Raw genomic sequence first — 18,141 nt, 5'->3', positions numbered from 1 at the left:
AGTACTTTTCATTTTCATCTCATAAGCTCGTGGGTTTGCCTTGTTATTGAGTGCAGGTAATTAAGAACTATGAAGTTCTTGTGGCCACCAGGGCATAATGACACCAAGTTTTGTGAAAATTTGTCCGTTCATTTAAAAGTTGAAAAGTAAAGAGCTGGCACTGTAATCTAATAAACCTGCTTGTTTCCCTAGGGACAGAACATTCGGCCAACAGAACTGCCAACATAGAAGTATTCCGTGACAGCACATAACATATGAGCCCATCACATAGATTAAGAGATGTGTGTCAACAAGATTATCTGTATTATCCCTTTGTACCTCCTAAGCAGTAGGACATTAATAATTAAAAGGGCCTTGACCCATATACTGCAGTCTCAGTAAAATCTAATTTACAGTTTAAATACTTTGAAGAAACTGACTGATAGCACCACTACTACTCTTCCAGATGAAATGGGAGAAAGGCTAATAATGAATTAAGTCATGTAATATGTCTAAATTCTAACCCACTTCCCTCAGGCATAATAGAAAAGGTTGAGGAGGGCATCAGTGTTAAAACATGATGCTTTAGCTGTCTCCTCATCTGTTCATTATTTGAATACTGCATTTAATTTGTGGAAATTGGGGGTCCATACAGAGGAACAGATGCAAAGTTAAATGCTGATTCTAATTGTAACAGTCATGCTGTACAGCAGTGGTTCTCAAACTTTTTACCTCTGAGCCCCCTCTGACAAGAGAAAATACTCTCAGGCCCCCAGCCTCTTTTTTTTGTCAAAATGGAAGTCATGGTATGTTTGATGTTTTATTCAGTTTGTTTTGTGTTTTTCTACATACTATTTAGCAGTTTTTTACTCAAAATTAAAGTATCACAATATTAGGCCTACAATAAAAATTAGTTTTAACACTTCCAGTTAACCAAAATATGTAATAAAATGAAACTATATTTGACTAACAAGTATGTAATTTTTTTCTGCAAAGAAAATCAAACATTTAAATGTCAAACTTCAGTGTGATGGATGGGCCTGCTTTCGAGAACAAAGTTTATCAAAATGTGGTGTAATATCAGAAATGGCCACTCTAACTTCTTTAGCAATATTTAGCCTTGAACAATACTTTGACTTTATAGCTACCAAAGCAGAAAAGCCTGTCTTGCATAAGTAAGTTATTGCAAAAGGAATCAGGATCTTCAATGCCTTTTCGCTCAAAGTTGGGAATTCCTTGCCAATATGTATCCAGAACTCCAACAGAGACAATTTCTTAAATTTACTTTTTAATGAAGTATCACTAGTGAGATCGATGAGTTGTTTTTGTTCATTTACCTTCAGAGATGATGGCCCAGGAGAATTTTCGAATGGATTTTTAATCCAATTAAATTTATCAAAATCATTGCAAAAGTATTTTTCGAAATGAACTTTCAACATTATGAGATGATCAAGTAGGCAGCTATTTATGTCCATTGGAANACATGTCTAGCGTGTCACTTTCCATACTGTTTCTCCAGAGCTCTAATTTTCTCATGAATGCCTTTACTTTGTCATTCCAAGAAAGTACAGTTGCCTCATTCCCTCGAAGTGAAGTGTTGAGGATATTTAGTTTCTCAAATATATCTGTGAAGTAAGCCATTTTCAATAAAAAAAATCCTTGTTGAAACTGTCTGGCAGTGAGTGATTTTCCCCATTTAAAAAACAGAACACCTCATGCCTCAGCTTAAACATTCTCTTTAATACCTTGCCTCTTGAAAGCCATCGAGCATCACTAAAAAACAACAGAGCAGTGTGTTTGGCACCCATTTCCTCACACAGCATTTTAAAAAGTCTAGGCTTAAGAGGATTTCAGAGGATGCGGCTGCTGCCGAACTATCAACGCTGTCTGTGGCATACGCGTTTTATAATTGCCGGTAAAGAGAATAATTATTAGTTGTTTTGAAATTCATGATAATTAAAGCCTGTACGCCTGAAAAGTTTTTCTATATGTATTTTTATTTTTTGTTACTTTTGTAATTGATTTAGGGCAGTTTTAATTTTTATCTGTAAGAAAGTATGCTGCGCCCCCCTTTCAAGCCCTTCGCCCCCCCCTGGAGGTCGCGCCCCATAGTTTGAGAACCACTGCTGTACAGCACTATAGAGGCCGGTAATCCTATACAGTATGCCCAGCAAACCCTCCGGGAGAGGGGAGTGGGTAATGGATATGTTTAGTTAACTGATGGAGTTCATGAACACTGCAGAGATGAAAGTTTAGCGTGATGACTGATGATAATCACTAGTAAAGAACCCGAGTTAATAGTAGGCATATGCCACGTGTCAGTAACATATCTAATTGCAGTAGACATCTCGCAGCCAATGTTATATCCTATGCGACTGCTCTACCAACCGAATTAATACAACGCCATGCTGTCTTGCGCTGTTTTGCTTTCTCCCACCACACTTAATTTTCCTCCCCTCTTGCGCAGGGACCACCGCAAGTTATCTTACAAGAGGCCACACGCTGCTTAAGAGCTTAAGAGGGTTGTATTAGGTGGTTTCACATTGTGTTATGTGTATATATGGTGGTTTCACATTGTTTTATGTGTATAAATGACAACGAACGAAAGTGTAGTATTCATCATCGTCCGTGGCATGTGAGTAATGAATATTTTAATTCATTCTCATTCTTTCCTTAAGTTATTTTAATTACTCTCGGCGAATAATTTAATCATCAATGTTTTCATTCTCGTTGGCTTCTTACACCAGTTGATTGAATTGGGTTAGGTGTGACGTGAAACCAGCAGGCATTTCAGGAACAAAAAGAAGGAATATCTGAAAGACAAAATTGATGAGTTTGCAATGAACAGTAACAACAAGAACATTAGAGACCTGTACATAGGAATAAATTAAGAGGGGTTACAACCTAGAAGTAACTTAGAGAAGAATGAGAATTGTGATCTGCTTGCAGATTCCCACAACATTTTGAATAGGTGGAGGAAGTACTTCTCTCTGTTATTGATTGTACATAGGGTCAGTGATGTTAGGCAGACAGAAATTCATACACCAGGGCCATTAGTACCTGATCCTAGCCCTTTTGAGGTTGAAAGTGCTATTGCAAAATTGGAACGGTATAAATCACCAGGTAGTGATCAAATTCCGCAGAACTTATTCAAGCAGGAGGCGATATATTACGTTCTATGATCCACAATCAAGGAGGCGAAATATTGCGTTCTATGATCAAAAATCTAATTACTTCTATTTGGCATAAGGAAAAATTGCCCGACCAGTGGAAGGAATCTATTAGTGTGCCAGTTCACAGGAAGGGTGATAAAATAGACTGTAGTAATTATCGGGGAATATCACTGCTATTAACTTCATACAAAATTTTATCCAAAATTCTTCCCTCAAGGTCAAGTCCACACATAGATGAAATTATTGGGGATCATCAGTGAGGGTTTCGGCATAACAGTCATGTTAGGATTGATCTCGGCGAGTAAAATATGTGTTTGAGTGGTTTACGTTTTCTAACCTCCATACACTGTCCTCGCTCGTAGTATTGGATTGCCTTGAATTTAACATGAAGCGACGGCTGCTCTGTTGAATTAGATTTACTGTCACGCTTCGATACAGATTTTCTATAAATTTCCTCGTGGTTATTCAGGATTCTAAGGTTACTCTCACTGGCTACATATTACCAGTGTAAAGCATTTTATTATAACGACCCGGACATAGGGCCCAATCTGGAGGAAGTAGAGACCAGGAATCGGTGTCAAATGCATCAGTACAACGTCAGGGTCCCCTTTCGAAAAGATACCCGTTGATGTAGCAGGGCCTCTCACGGAGCGGTCCAGGAAGCCGATGCCTCCAGGTAGCTACGGACTATTTTACCAAGTGGACGGAAGCCTACGCTATCCATATCAAGAAGCTCTTCGACTGTTGTGGTTCAGTATTAGCTTAGTGGGGGTGCAGTCCGACTGTATCAACTCGGCACGACGGCCATTGAGTGGCTTATTGTAGCTGCCCCGGGTGATTGTGATGATGGGGAATTTAGTGGAATGAAGATTGGCAGGGGAAACCGAAGTACTCGGAGAAAACCCGCCCCCAGCGCCACTTTGTCCACCACAAATCCCACTTGACCAGACCCCGGGATCGAATCCGAGCCGCCGCGGCGGGAAGCCAGCGACTAACCGCTTGACCTATGGCGCGGCCTTGGTGGTTCAGTATGTTAAGTTCGATAGATAAGCGAAGAGCCTGACAAAACTCAAGAATTCAGTTCCCACTTCATAGGAATATCATTATAAAGACCGGTAGGTTAATGCAGTATAGGAAAATAATCGCTCTTTATTATGAGTGCCAAAAGAAACACTTATGCTTAAACCTGAATGAATTTTCCTTCACAGTATGCTATGGCATATTTGCTGAAAAAGAAACTGTGGACCCAGAGAAACAGTCGTTACTGGCGAACTGCTCTAAAACAACATTCGTTCCTAGGCAACTGATTCTTAATAAGCAATAATAGACTGCCGCTGCTAGAGAACGGCTCTGTAAACACATTCGCGCGGCAACGGATACGAAAATGAACGGCGTTGTCTGTTCGGATGGTGCCGAGGAGTTATAAAGAACACAACTGGGGCAATCAAATAAATTCTGTACGGGAGTCTATGAAGAAAAGAATCAGTTGGAAGGGAGCCGCCATTCAGACAGGACTTGAGCCCGAAAGCAGAGGTATAGCCATTGTTAGGAGCCGTTACCACGAAACGGCTAGTAGCAACTGTAACGAACTGAGAACACTAGTCCGTGTGCACTAGTGATTTATAAAGTGTAGATATCAGCGATGCTGCTATAATTAGGTGTAATTATAAGTTCTGTTGAATCCAATATACAATCCAAAACTCCGTCGTTAGAGTCACTCTTACATGTGAAAATACTATTGTATTTGTTAAAAACATGATGGAAATACTGTAATATTTCAACAATGTGGAATCGGCTAAAATAGAACCAATATTTAGAACAGTAATAAGAAATATTTGTGAAAAGTATTATTAAATTAACCTTCTTAATACCGGATATAGAGTTTACGGAAACATAAAAAATTGAATTCAGAATACTGTTGAATCTTTTGATCGATTGGACTGATAGAGGCTTTGGAAAATAATGGCTAGGAGGGGTTATCAAAACCATTTATTATATATATTAAGAAATATATACAGACACAAATATAATTAGGGAATGGCCAGCACTCAAAGTAAATAGAAATTACTCAAGATTGAGACAGGGTCGTTGTATGTCTCCAATGCTTTTTAATAAATATTAGCTCTACAAGAGATGAGCAAAATGATTATTTGACTTAAACTGAAAATAGTACAAATGTAAATATTTTAGCACTTGCTGACTGCTTGATTACAATAAAAGAGAATGAAGGTAATCTTAAAAAAATATTTCATTTGAATAATATATGTAATGATTATAATTTTAAAGCATTCACCACAAAATCAGCAGTTATGACTTTCAAGGGAATGTACCCAGTTCGTCTCAAAATAATTTTATATAACGCAATATGAGAATAAGTAACATACGAATTATCTCAGCCGCGATATGACATAATCGTGATGAAGATGTTAACGGAAAAGTACACATGTTTCTGAAAGTACGTGGAATTATTTCAAGAACACTAAGGCAACTGACTAAAACAGAAAAATGTTCGTCTTATATAGCAGTGAATCTTGGCCTATGTAGATTAAGGGCTAAATATAAATGCCGACAAGCTGGATGAAAATGTTAAATAACACTGAAGAATTTCGGTGGAATAGATAGAATGATAAATAAAGATATAAAACAGAACAGGTGATTTTCTCATCGAAGTATCCGCTGTGCTTGGAAGGATTAACACAGATTTCATTCATCAGTGCGACTGATAATCAGTTGGGGTCCCGTTAAATGCAGTATCGATATAATCCGCTTTGATCGTGAGGCATCATTCCTGTCACAACTTTGTTTCAGCTTTGTATGGGTTGGTGGAAGGAAAGTCTTCAGTCCCTTCTTCCTTCCCGAGGCCCTCCTTTTCGATTTTTTACCAGCTCGGCCCTCAATTTTTTTTGCCTTCCACAGATTGGCTGAATTATCTTGTTCTGGTTTGTCCCATAAGCCTGTTTCCTTAAGATTTTAATTCTAATAAGCTTCTCAGTGCTTTTGTCCTATCTATTACTTTTGCATGGCCAAACAATTTTAGTCGTGTTTCTTCCAATTCTGTTAGCAAATTGTGAACTTCTGGTCAGGCGTATTGAGAAGGCCAGTAACTATTTGTCTGTTGTGGCTTTCTGGTACAACCTGGTGGCTACTTCTGCAATATTCTGAATTATATTTTTGTTACCGGCTTCGTAAATATTGTGGCCATTGTAGTAATTTTTCCATTGAGAACTGTGGCTTTCATCGGAATGAGATGCATATTTTTGAGGTTCAGCTGGGGTATAGTAACTGCTGATTAAATGACTTTCGTGCCATGGTTCCACACGGTAATGAACAATGTAACGTTTCTTCCTGAACGTGTCGTAAAGCATCAGTCCGAATGCAGCCAGGCTGATGAGAAAGGCCTTCTTAGCGAAGATAGCCATGACGAATGTGGCTGTCATGGCGGCGAGAGCCATGGGCACGATCTGAGCCAGGCGGGACGATATGCGCAGGAGAAGGGGGAAGAGCATCCTGAGGCGGTGCCGAGCTTGTGACGCCTGTCTTGCTTCTCCTGGAACACAACACCACACATTTATGTATTCAGATGTTTTTTGTCAAACGCGGCGAACACAAAAACTGCATCTAGCAACCTGGTACAAGCGGAAATGCTTCTGACTTGTATTGCAATTTCTGCTAGGATAGCCACTATCGCGATTGAGGATTTTGTGGTGGTCTTCTGTCTCTACAATAAGTTGCCGGAATTTATATCCAGAGTTATTGGCACCGTGGTTAAATAAACTTTGAATGAATATTGTAGCGTATATAGCCGTTGCTATGCAACGATTGTGAGACGAACGGTTATATCAGACCCGTTTCTGGACAACGGCTCGGTAAACACGTTCCCGCTGCAACGGTTACGCATGAAACGGGGAAAACAGGATGTTGTCAACGCGGTCCACGCCGAGGAGTTATAAAGAACAGAACTGGGGCAGCCAGTTTGCTGTCAGTGGAGGAAGGTTCTGCACGGGAGGCTGTGAAGATAGAACCTTAGCACGTGAAGTTGAAGAATCTTCACTGTTAGAAGTCGTTGGCAGGGAAAGGCTGATGAAGACACATCAGGCTGGAAAAGGCTTAGCGGGTGCTGTGGTGATCTGTGAATTGTGGAGTTTTTGGCGGTGTCGCCGTAAGTGCTTGTAGTTCCGAGTCGTGTGTATAAATGGTCAATAAATCCACTCACCAATCCACAACCTGTCTGTAGTCACACATACTACGTAACAATATACTGAAATGCACCAATGGACAAGCTCCTAAGCTACTTCCATTCGCTTCCCGTCCTCACCATCTGTGTCCCTAACATCAATTTCAATGTTACTATTCCATCTGTTTTCTCTACCTTCCAAGTGTACATAGCGCAGTGGATTCTAAAATTCTGTATGCATTCTTTGTCTCTCCGAACCATAGATGCATCTTCGATCCATTTTAGACTCCTAGATTTCCCCCTCATAGCAATAACCACGTGACCTAGGTATGTAAATTGTGGAGTTTTGTTATGTAATATCCTGCTTTGCTTAATCCCATTCTTCTTAGATCCAAATACTTTATTGGGCACGTTTTCTTAAAAAATAACGTTCAATTCATATTTCCCTCTCATATTAATGACCACGTTTCTTAGTCTTACAACACAACAGCCAAAATTATTGTTTTGTACGTATATTCTAATTTTCAGATTCACGAAGCGTAGCTATAATGAAAACAATTTTCGAACTGAATAATGACGAGTATTTTCAAAACAAGGGGACGGGTTAGCATAGTTGGTTGAGGCACTATGCTACAAGTCGGAAGGTCGCGGGTTCAGGTCCCGATGAGGTCATTGGATGTTTTTCAATTGACCTAATCCTTCCAGTCGCACTATAGCCCTGGGGTCGACTCAGCCTCTAACAGAAATGAGTACCCGGAATTAATTAAATAATTTTCCTTGGGAGTAAATCGCGGCCGACGCGTAAGGCTGACAACCTTACCGCCATCTTTGAGCCGATTGTCTAGAAAATGTGGGACCTTCAATATCTCACAACCCTATGGGCCTTCACGGCCCGTTACAGGGACAGCTTTACTTTTTTTACTTTTTATTTTCAAAATATTTTTCTTTTAATTGTTTCTTGAATTTCATTTCTATATGCTGGTGATTAAAAGAGGGACGGATAAATTGGTTATTGTATATTAATATCAGTGACCCAGTATTGCTCGAGACAGAATGTTCCGGATTCTTTTCGCAAGACGGGCAAATAAATGACTTATTTTATGTTTTGACGTTTATACCCATTCCTAGGCAACGGAACGGTAAACACACTCTTTAACATCAGAAGACGGTGTTTTCCGTGGGGTCCGATCCGAGGCTATATAACGAGGATCTCACGCAGCTAGCATGGGGAAGTGGGTGGAGTTCTGCAAATGGCGATCGAAGGTGACTAAGGAGAAATGGGAAGAAAGGAATTAGACTGTGACAAGGAGACTTCATGTGCGATTTGAAGTTACATTGAGACTGTTAAAAATCCGTTGCAAGGATGCTACTAGTGAAGACTGAAAATCCTAATGCGTGTGCAACTGTGAACCGTAAAATGTGTCGAATAGCGATAGCGCTGTAATTGCCTGTAGTCCTGAACTGTGTGAAAGTATAGGATGTTAATAAATCCAATCATCCAAACCAGACCCCGTCTTTTAAGTCAGCCAAACGCGTGATAATACCGTTGGCCCAGTCCATTCAAGTCATTAAAGTGAACCTACGTCTGGAGTTCACTTCTCTCGGACCGACCCAGCCCGCTATCCACTGTGTGCCGTAGATTTTTCCGCTTGGGACATTGTTGGAGCGTGAAGCTGGCCACTCACCTTCATCAAGTGTCAAGTTTAGAAGTGTGTAACTTCATTCCTAGCCCTCAAAATCCTATGCTTCGGCGCAGAGGAAACTTGCGTCTTTATCTTTACCAGTTGCCCGCTTTCTATAATTTCCTGTGTATTAGTCTAGTAATTGCCGGTCACGGTAGCCGAGCGGTCTAAGGCATGCACCGTCTTCGCTTGCTCGGAAGCCGGGATCGTGGGTTCGAATTCCATTCAGGGCATGGATGTTTATTCTTTTGTGTGTGTGTGCGTGTTTTTATGTGTTTGTGTACAAGTAGTGGCCTTGCTAAGAGCTGATCACCCGCCCAAGGAGTCCTACCGAATGTCTAAGATCTAGTAAACCGAAGTGAAACGGAGAGTTTCATTGAGGTAGGCCAAGGTCCAAATTGTGGCTGTGCCGCCAAAGGAAAAGAAAGAAGTCTATTTCAACATGTACACATTCTTTATTTGAATTTCCTGTAAGCAACGGTAAACTATGCTTCAATGTCGCTTTCTGAGCAGGACTCGAAACGTCTACTTTCCTAATGAAGGATGTCCGGTAATTAAATAAAGACACTAACAACAGTGTGAAATGTTAGTCCCTCTGTGGTCGACGACAAGTGCTGTCACTTGTAGGTATGTATTTGAGATCTCAACATATCAAACTTGACAAGTCTAGCGAGCTAGCGAGTTAGCGAATGCAGAGCTGTTGTTCTTTAACTGAAGTAATGTTTGCGTAGCTCTTCACGAAAATCAGGCATGAGTATTATAACAGTCCAAACCTTTTAAAACTCTTTAATGGACGCTATGTTCCCCTTTAGCCATTTCAATAGAGTGACTGATTTATTGGGGAGACCGATGCATTAAGAAGTTATGACTTGCTTTTCGCATTTAGACAGGAACAACTGCCTTGTTTTGTTACCTGCAGCTTGGGTGACCGCAAAAGGGACGTGGCCCATTACGAAAAGGCAAGTCTGTAGTTTGCCGAACATGTAAATGTTGTTTTACTAATAGGGTACCTGTTATAAAGGTGTCTTCGGAAGGGTGTAATTAGACCCTAAACTAAGAAATAACCGCTTTCACATGTAGGGTTCCGGGTTCAATATCTTTGGATCTCTTTATTCTCAAAGTTAGTAATGTGATTGTCTTGTACTGATGGTATGATGAATTGGCAGTTAAAATCAGCCATTAGGAAACTATTCTTGTCTGGGACAAAGGCCGTCGGTTCAAATCCTATGCAGTGGATGAAGTGACGCTCCCGCAGGATAGAGTGGGCAGAAGGACATGGCACTTTGAATTCACCATAGGCAGACGTCATTGGGCTGCGCTCTCCAAGTATATCTAAATTTATCAGTCTATTTGGTTCGATTAATTTTTGATAATAATAAAAGGGGCGCATTACTCCGTACTTGCTAATAAAGATATAGTGTTTGCTTCTGAAATAAACAATTTGTGATTAAGCAGAAAATAGAGTATTTTTATTTCTATCAGTGGACTAGCTTTAGATGCGCAGTCTCCGAGTTGACTCAGTTATTACCGTGACACAACCCTGAGAAGAGTCAAGCGTTCTACCGAAGCGGGCAAATAAAAGAGTCAAGTGTTCTACCGAAGCGGGCAAATAAATAAATAAATACAAAGATAGATAAGGGACGGTCACAAGAAGTGGCGCCCAAAGGTTGCGAGAAGTGGTAGCTAAGTGATCGGTTGTAAGAAGTGGCGCCCAACGGTTGCAAGAAGTGGTAGCCGAAAAGCGGTTGCAGTATTTTGGGGAAAAAATCAATATTATATTTTTTTCAAACTTGGAAGAAAGAAGACACCTTTGAAACGCCAAAGAAAATACGGAGGTTGCTCAATAAGTAGTCTTCCTAGGTCATACAAATTAAATGAGAAATTATGACACCATTAAATATAGCTCATTTATTCCACTGAATTATTATTATTATTTATTACTTGATGCATGTTACTCCTACCCATTCCAATTGCTACCGCTTGCCGAATAGGCTTAATTGACACAAATGTTACAGGGTAGCCTCAGTGGTCTAGTGGTCAGAGTTCCTGGCTACAGATCCAAGGGTCTCGGGTTCGATTTCCGGTACTATCGGATTGTTCTTAGAAGTAGTGGGTCTAGANTAGCGTAGTGGTTAAGGCTAGTGCTACAAGTCGGAAGGTCCCGGGTTCAAATACCGATGAAGTCATTGGATTTTTTTTCAATTGACCTAATCCTTACGGCCGCACTATGGCCCTGGGGTTCACTCGGCCTCTAACAGAAATGAGTACCGGCGGCCGACCGGCGCTTAAGGCTGACAAACTTACCGCCATCTTTGAGCCGACTGTCTAGATAATGTGGGACCCTCAACGTCTCACAAACCTATGGGCCTTCAGGGCCTGTTACAGGGATAGCTTTACTTTTTTTTATTAGAATCAAAATCGGACGGTAAAGGTAAACAGGTGAGAATTCTGGTGTGGTGTGATCGACACCTTACTCTCAGAAGAATTGAAGAAAAAGAATAATTAAATATCAGTAGCGGTACTCTATGATTGATTTGGATGAACATTTTGGGGATGAAGGAAATGTGTGCGAAGGTGGTGATCAAGAATCTCACAAACAACCAGCTCCAGTTTAGGAGACGTTGAGCTCTTGCCACGAATCGAGAAGACTGACGAATGGCTGAACAGAGTCACCATTGGGGATGAAACTTCATTTTTCTGTACGAATTTGAGACAAAGCGGCAGAGTATGAGTTGGAAATCCACAGCCTCACACCGTCCAAGGAAAACACGTGTGTTAGAATCAAGGTGCTGCTTTATTTCTTTGATTACAGAGGAATGGCACACCGAGAGTTTGTCCTGCCTGGTCAAGTTGTCGGGTATTACTCTAGGTCTGTACTCTGTTACTATCAATAAATGGATACAAAATTATCATTATTTCAGGATAACTAAATTTAATATTTTGCTCCTGTAACTAAATTGCTAACCCCTTGGTGTAGGCTTTTATCTTGAAAATATAGGATTATCTCAGCCGGTAATGTTATTTCTTTGGCTTTTCGCGACCTGAATTTTCATTACGCTTTTCACAAACCCGTGCCATTCTGCCCCATCCCGAGTCATCCGATCCAGTCCACATCCTTACACCCGAATTCTATAAAAATTAACCGCTTTAATATTGTGACATAAATTAAGAGAGAGCCGTCACTAGGTTACTGCACAGTGGACAACTCATCAGCGTAACACACGCAACAGAGGAACGGTGTTTTCTGTGCAGTCCGCGCTGATACTGACTTCACCCAACAATAGAAGTACTGTTTGAAACAATGTTTTCCGTACAGTCTCTGCCGAGGTTATACAAAGGGTACCAGCTGCCATTACGTGAGAACCCGTGTGGAGGCGGGGTCGAATAGCTCCACCGTGACCCTGCGAGTCGTAGTAGGCGACGGAAAGGGAAGCCTCAAATCTGAGAGAGTAAAATATGGTCACGGGTACCAAGGGACTCGGACCTGAGAAAGAATGCGCTGGCAAGGACCAGCATCATATACAAAAGACAGACACGTCTTCTCGTCAGAGAGGGCGCTCCACAAAAACAATACCGTAATTGTCAAACAGTAACAAATATCTGGCCATGAGTCCCAGATATGGCTCGACACCAAGACTTACTGACTGACTGCCGTCAGTTGCAATATGACTTTGGCTTGACTACGTGACAGTCTTGAGACGGCAGTTAGAAAGGTGGGAGGTTGGTGCGAGATGGCCGCCAGCCTGCGAGGACATGAGACCCGGAGCAGGAAGATGTTATACCAAGCAGAGCAATGAAAACCGTGACCGAGAGCGCCAGTCTTTGTGTGATAGTGATTTGTGAAGAGTAGTCAGGAGTTGTTTAAAGGTTCATTAAATCCGATTACCTATCCAAACCCCATCTATAGTCATGCAAACCTGTGACAATATGATTGTCCCACTCGCCGTTGGATGTCCCAAGTGATCTCTACCTTTCAAGCTTCAAGACTAAAACTTCTGAAAAGTAGCCATAGGACCGAAAAGTAGTTAGTATATACTTAATTCTTCCTGCTGATGGCCATGAAGGGCCAAAACATGCCGTGAAATAACATATAAATTTTACGCACTAATTGTGATAACGGAACCAATAATTACTTATTCACATACAGTAAAAAGTAAAAAAGTAAGTGAAGGCATCCCTGTAATAGGCCGTGGAGGCCCATAGGGTTGTGAGATGTTGAGGTTTCCGCATTTTCTAGACAATCGGCTCACAGATGGCGGCAAGGTTGTCAGCCCTACACGACGGCCGCCTTTTACGTCCAAAAATATTGCAAGAATATTCCTGGTACTCATATCTGTTACATACAATATGACCCTGAAATGCAGTATTCCTCATAATATTATTCCTTTGGGCCAAAATATTTTTACACGGGATTTTATGATAAAAAATTCAGCTACTTCTGACAAGACAGTCTGACGCTAGCGCGCAACGCGTATAAGTAAACACCTGTCCTGAGTGATAATATGACCGTTGAATAAGACAGCGTTGGACTAGACTAGCCTGAATTGCATTTAAATAAAATAATGATTATTGCGTTTGAAAAAATATTAGCAGTTTAACCCTGACAATTGAAATGATCACTTAGAATTATTTAACATAGCTTATACAGCTAAGTATTGTTACCAGTAATTCTCTCATTCGCGTTTAGTTTACTTAACAAAACTTAACAAATAAAACAAGACGTTGCAGCTTTAAATAAGAGACAATATGCTACTTACATTGGCAAATACGTATCAATGCCTGTTAAAGGCAAGAATAACCTCACTCAGGATATATGGTTTCCGGACAGGTTTTCGGAGGTAATACGTGAAACAGGATCACTCTGAATTACATGACACACCAGGTCCACTGAGCTCTAACATCTTGCTATACACACATACATTTTAACTAAGACTAATTACATTGTTGCACATGTTTTATTGCAATCTGTAATGTAGCGAATAAACTTACCTGTCTGCTGTTTATGGTACTCTGTGACATCACTGATTGGATTTACATCCTCATTGAGTATGCCGCCTGCTTTAGATCTAGCGAATATAAGCATCACGACACTCAGTGCCAGTTTGATTCTCCATGCCTGCACACAACAGTAAGTTTTCATTCTAATGATTCCACTTCCGTTACTTTTCATTAATATTATTTTGTTTATTACGTTTCCTTCAACTGCGAGTGCATCTTACATTCGTCACAATTTGGCATTTAACACGAATATTTATGATTAAGGATGTAGCTGCACGAATGTGTAACTCAGGTTATTAGTTGCTGCATGTGTGTGTGACGCGCGGTGTGGCCGGAAGAGAACTACGCAGCTGTACTACGGTGAGGAGTGGTTGAAGAAGTGTTACGGGCCGCTCTAACCTTCCCCACCGCTGAGGAATCAGGTGGAATGACGGGTTATTAAATAGAAATTCACATTTCGAAGTTTAATCTACTTGAAAAAAAAAGAAAGATTTTCCATTTCGACGCCACTTTCCTGTGGAGAATGAAACTGAGGTTTTAATATGCGAATGTAAACGGTCTGACTAATTACGGATTGATTGGATTAACTTCGTGAGATCGTATTTCCGGACGCAGAGAAGCCACTTAATTTACCTTTAAAAATTAATAAACATACACTATGTAGTGCTTGTAGATTATCCTGATTTCACTTCTTGTACAGGTCAGTATTCTCCTATGTTCCTTTCCCCGAAGCTGTATATAAGTTCCTAATTTCTTAGTGTTTTTTCGCATGTCTCCACCCATCTCATACTTACTGAATCGCTCCAACAGTATGACCTATTACATACTAGTAGAAATTATGTAGCTTGGCATTATGTAATGGCCTCCATTTTCTTGTTGCTTCTTTTAGTAAAGGTGAAATTTGCCCTGCGCTTAATTATTTGAAGCACTATGCCATGGAGACCAGTGAGGGAATTGATTTACACATCCACCATCCTTGACCTCGGTACTAGATGGAGATGAATGGTGAGCTTCATGCCCTGCCCGCTTTTCCTCCGGAGAAAGGACCCCCCCGTAGCCTTCGAACAGGAGGCTGGTTGTGCCCCCGAGCCGGTCTGGACGCTGTGGAGTACTCCCTCTAGTCCAGGTCTAAACGTTCTCTTTAGAACTTTATTCTTGAACACCATCAACTTGTATTATTGGGTTTTTGGACTTTCTCCATCGTCCGGAATTCTAGGTAATAGAGGACACGACGTTTCGGAAACTGAAATTGCTTCCGACTTCAGATGAGAGAAGAACCTACTCAGTTCGAACCCTCAGAAAGAGCTAATCTCAATCACTCTTTCTAAGGGGCTCAACTGAGTAGGTGTCTTCGTTTTCTCACCTGAAGATGGAAACAGATCCAGTTTCCGAAACGTCTTGTGCTCTATTACCTAAAATTCCGGACGATGGAAAATTCCAAAAACCCAGTAATTCTGTTTGTCATCCACCATCGTCAGAACCCTATAGAATCTACCCTCAACTTGTGTTCATGCATTACACCATCTTACCCATACAAAAGAAAAACTATACATGTTGGAAGGTGAAGTGTTCTTAACCGAATGGTAAATTCCCGGAATATAATCACCTCTTAAATTTACGGGGGAGCCTGGATAGTGCAGTCGGTATAGCGACTGGCTACGGGCTGGACGACCGAGGGATCGGAGTTTGAGTCCCGGTGGGGGCAAAAATTCTCACTTCTCCATGTTGTCCAGACCAGCTCTCAGGTCCACCCAACCTCCTATCCAATGGGTAACGGGGGCTCTCTCCCAATGGGGTAAAGCGGCAGGGGCGTGAAGCTGACCACTCACCTCCAGCTAGTGCCGAGGTCAAGAAAATGTGGATCTATACACACACACTCCCCAGTACGCCTTCATGGCATAATGCTTAATTAGTTAAGCGCAGGGACAAATTTACCTTTACCTTAATTTCATTTTGAATGTAATTCCGAATTATTGCTGTCGTTTGTCACATTTTTAAAATATCGCCCTCCTACCGAGCAGGTTGGTCTAGGGATAACCCTCTAGATCTTCAGCCCGGAGGTGCTCTCTCGAACGGGATACCGACTATCCCGAGTCTTTCGTTGTTTTACTCAATGCTTTCAGACAAATGCGAAAATAGCGTTTCAGGTCACGACAGCTCCTTTCCAAATCCTTTCCAGTTTATAATTCATCAATCATCCTACAATTTGACGCCATATAATCAGTTCCAAGTCCTCCCGGGTTTTTTTAATTTCTCTAGTGACGTGTTCTAAAACGAAAGTGAAAAAGAGTGTGTTGAAACCTTATTTCAGACCACTGTATGTAATAAACGCACTGGACAAATGTTTCCTTATACAAAATTTATTCCACATGTCCCTTAATATTAACCTAACATGTTTCATGGGTATACCAAATCAGTTGGATTGGTAATTGGTAATTTGGAATTTTAAAAATAATGTAGGTAGGAAAACGTCTTGCAGATTTTACCAGAAGATTTAGGTGGGTGATAATCGGACACTGAAAAAAGTCTAGTAGCCAACGTGGACTTTGTATTGGACCTGCGCCTGCTTAGCCATAATAATGCACGTAGAGAGGAGAACAGAAGCGGTTTGACAAGGGAACAAGCATAGGATTTCGCACGGCGTTTTGGCTCGTCGACACTCGATTATAAAGGAGTAGTGAAATGCGACTTAAGTAATTCTGTGGGGCAGAGACACTGTTGAGGATGTGAGAAACCGATTTCTTCGTCGTTTTGGAACCAGATGGTTCATTACCGTGTTCACAGGAGCGAGCTACTGAGTTCTGTCCTCACCAATTCAGTAAATTAACGGAATGGAATTTACCGTAATAAAATTAGTACTGTATATTTAGCTCCCCACTTATTTATTAATTGTCATGGAATTATTGTACGCGTAAAATGTAAGAAATGAGGACACGGTCGCAATATAGCGGAAGTTAAGAGTTATATTGGTTGATTCTTAAGATGTTTGTTGACGTTCTTTCTACTGGAAATGTTATATAGTGTCTAATGAAATGGAAAATGATCTTAAGTTGTGGGTAGAAAGGGATTTAGAAGGAGGCGATCGTTGAATGTTTCAGGTATACTGTTATCTCAGCATTCTAATAGAAAGACTGAAGAAAATTGCGAAAATACTTGATCAAGCTAGCGGCATGCATCACATTATGTATAATTTTTCTTTTCATCTAGTGTTTCTTTGTCTTTCCATCTGTTTGCTATGACATTATAATATTTATTAATAAGCGCAATGTGAAAGTTATCTACGTTCCACGGCTGTTTCGTTGATTTACATTCATCTACCGCGATTTAATTCGCTCTAAAGGGAAGATTTGAGCGTAATTGCATGTGCGGAGACAACGGAGGTCTTTTTGAAGTGGTTTTAGTTCAAGTCCAGATGCTCAAAGACACTGTTACTATTGCTACTAATGCAATATACTATTTAAACATAATGTCTTTTCGACGTGCTGTAATGTTCGCTTCATAAACGAAATGGGTAACTTCAATGAGATTCAATTCGGTAGTACATCTGAGGCCATAACTTGTACTCTTCTCCAAGTATAATTAGAATGATCAAGTCAAGGAGGATGAGGTGGGCAGGTCATGTAGCACGAATATGGGAGACGAGGAATGCGTATAGGATATTGGTAGGAAAGCCAGAAGGAAAGAGACCACTGGGAAGACCAGGGCGTAGGTGGGTGGACAATATTAAAATGGATCTTAGAGAGATAGGATGGGATGGTATGGATTGAATAGATCTGGCTCAGGATAGGGACCAATGGAGGGCTCTTGTAAACACGGTAATGAACCTTCGGGTTCCATAAAATGCTGGGAAATTCTTGAGTAGCTGCAGAATTGGCGGCTCCTCCAGAAGGGCTCAGCTCCATGAGTAAGTAAGTAAGTACATCTGAGGCTTCTTCACAAATATCTTTTTTTAATGGCTCTTCCAGCCCATCCAGGGCCCTGGCCCTAATCAGTAATCAGTAATCAGTTTTCACAACGGTAGGGCTCCTTGGACGTGTGAAGGCCGCTACCAACACACAAGACGACACAAATACAGAATGAACGCATACACACACCAAACATCCATGCCTTGAGTGGGATTCGAACCCACGATCCC

General features: G+C 41.0%; 1 protein-coding gene across 1 annotated transcript; it reads right to left on the bottom strand.

The window, feature by feature from the left end:
• Nucleotides 1-5,585: 5,585 nt before the first annotated feature.
• On the bottom strand, nucleotides 5,586-14,343 carry LOC111868184. Its single transcript, XM_023858615.2, has 2 exons — nucleotides 13,998-14,343; nucleotides 5,586-6,699 (listed from the first exon to the last, which is right to left on the bottom strand). Exons 1-2 carry the CDS (start codon nucleotides 14,176-14,178, stop codon nucleotides 6,257-6,259), a joined length of 624 nt encoding a protein of 207 aa, XP_023714383.1. The 5' UTR covers nucleotides 14,179-14,343; the 3' UTR covers nucleotides 5,586-6,256.
• Between the last annotated feature and the right edge of the window lie 3,798 nt (nucleotides 14,344-18,141).

The sequence above is a fragment of the Cryptotermes secundus genome, unplaced genomic scaffold (assembly GCF_002891405.2).
Source record: "Cryptotermes secundus unplaced genomic scaffold, Csec_1.0 scaffold52, whole genome shotgun sequence".
NCBI lineage: Eukaryota > Metazoa > Arthropoda > Insecta > Blattodea > Kalotermitidae > Cryptotermes > Cryptotermes secundus.
Note: the sequence above shows the minus strand (reverse complement) of the source record. Positions and strands in the feature narration are given on the sequence as shown.

Coding starts and splice junctions, on each gene's coding strand:
- LOC111868184 (XM_023858615.2), bottom strand. CDS start 14,178: ATGAAAAGTAACGGAAGTGGAATCATTAGAATGAAAACTTACTGTTGT. Junction 6,700..13,997: donor GTACCATAAACAGCAGACAG/GTAAGTTTATTC, acceptor GTTGTGTTCCAG/GAGAAGCAAGACAGGCGTCA.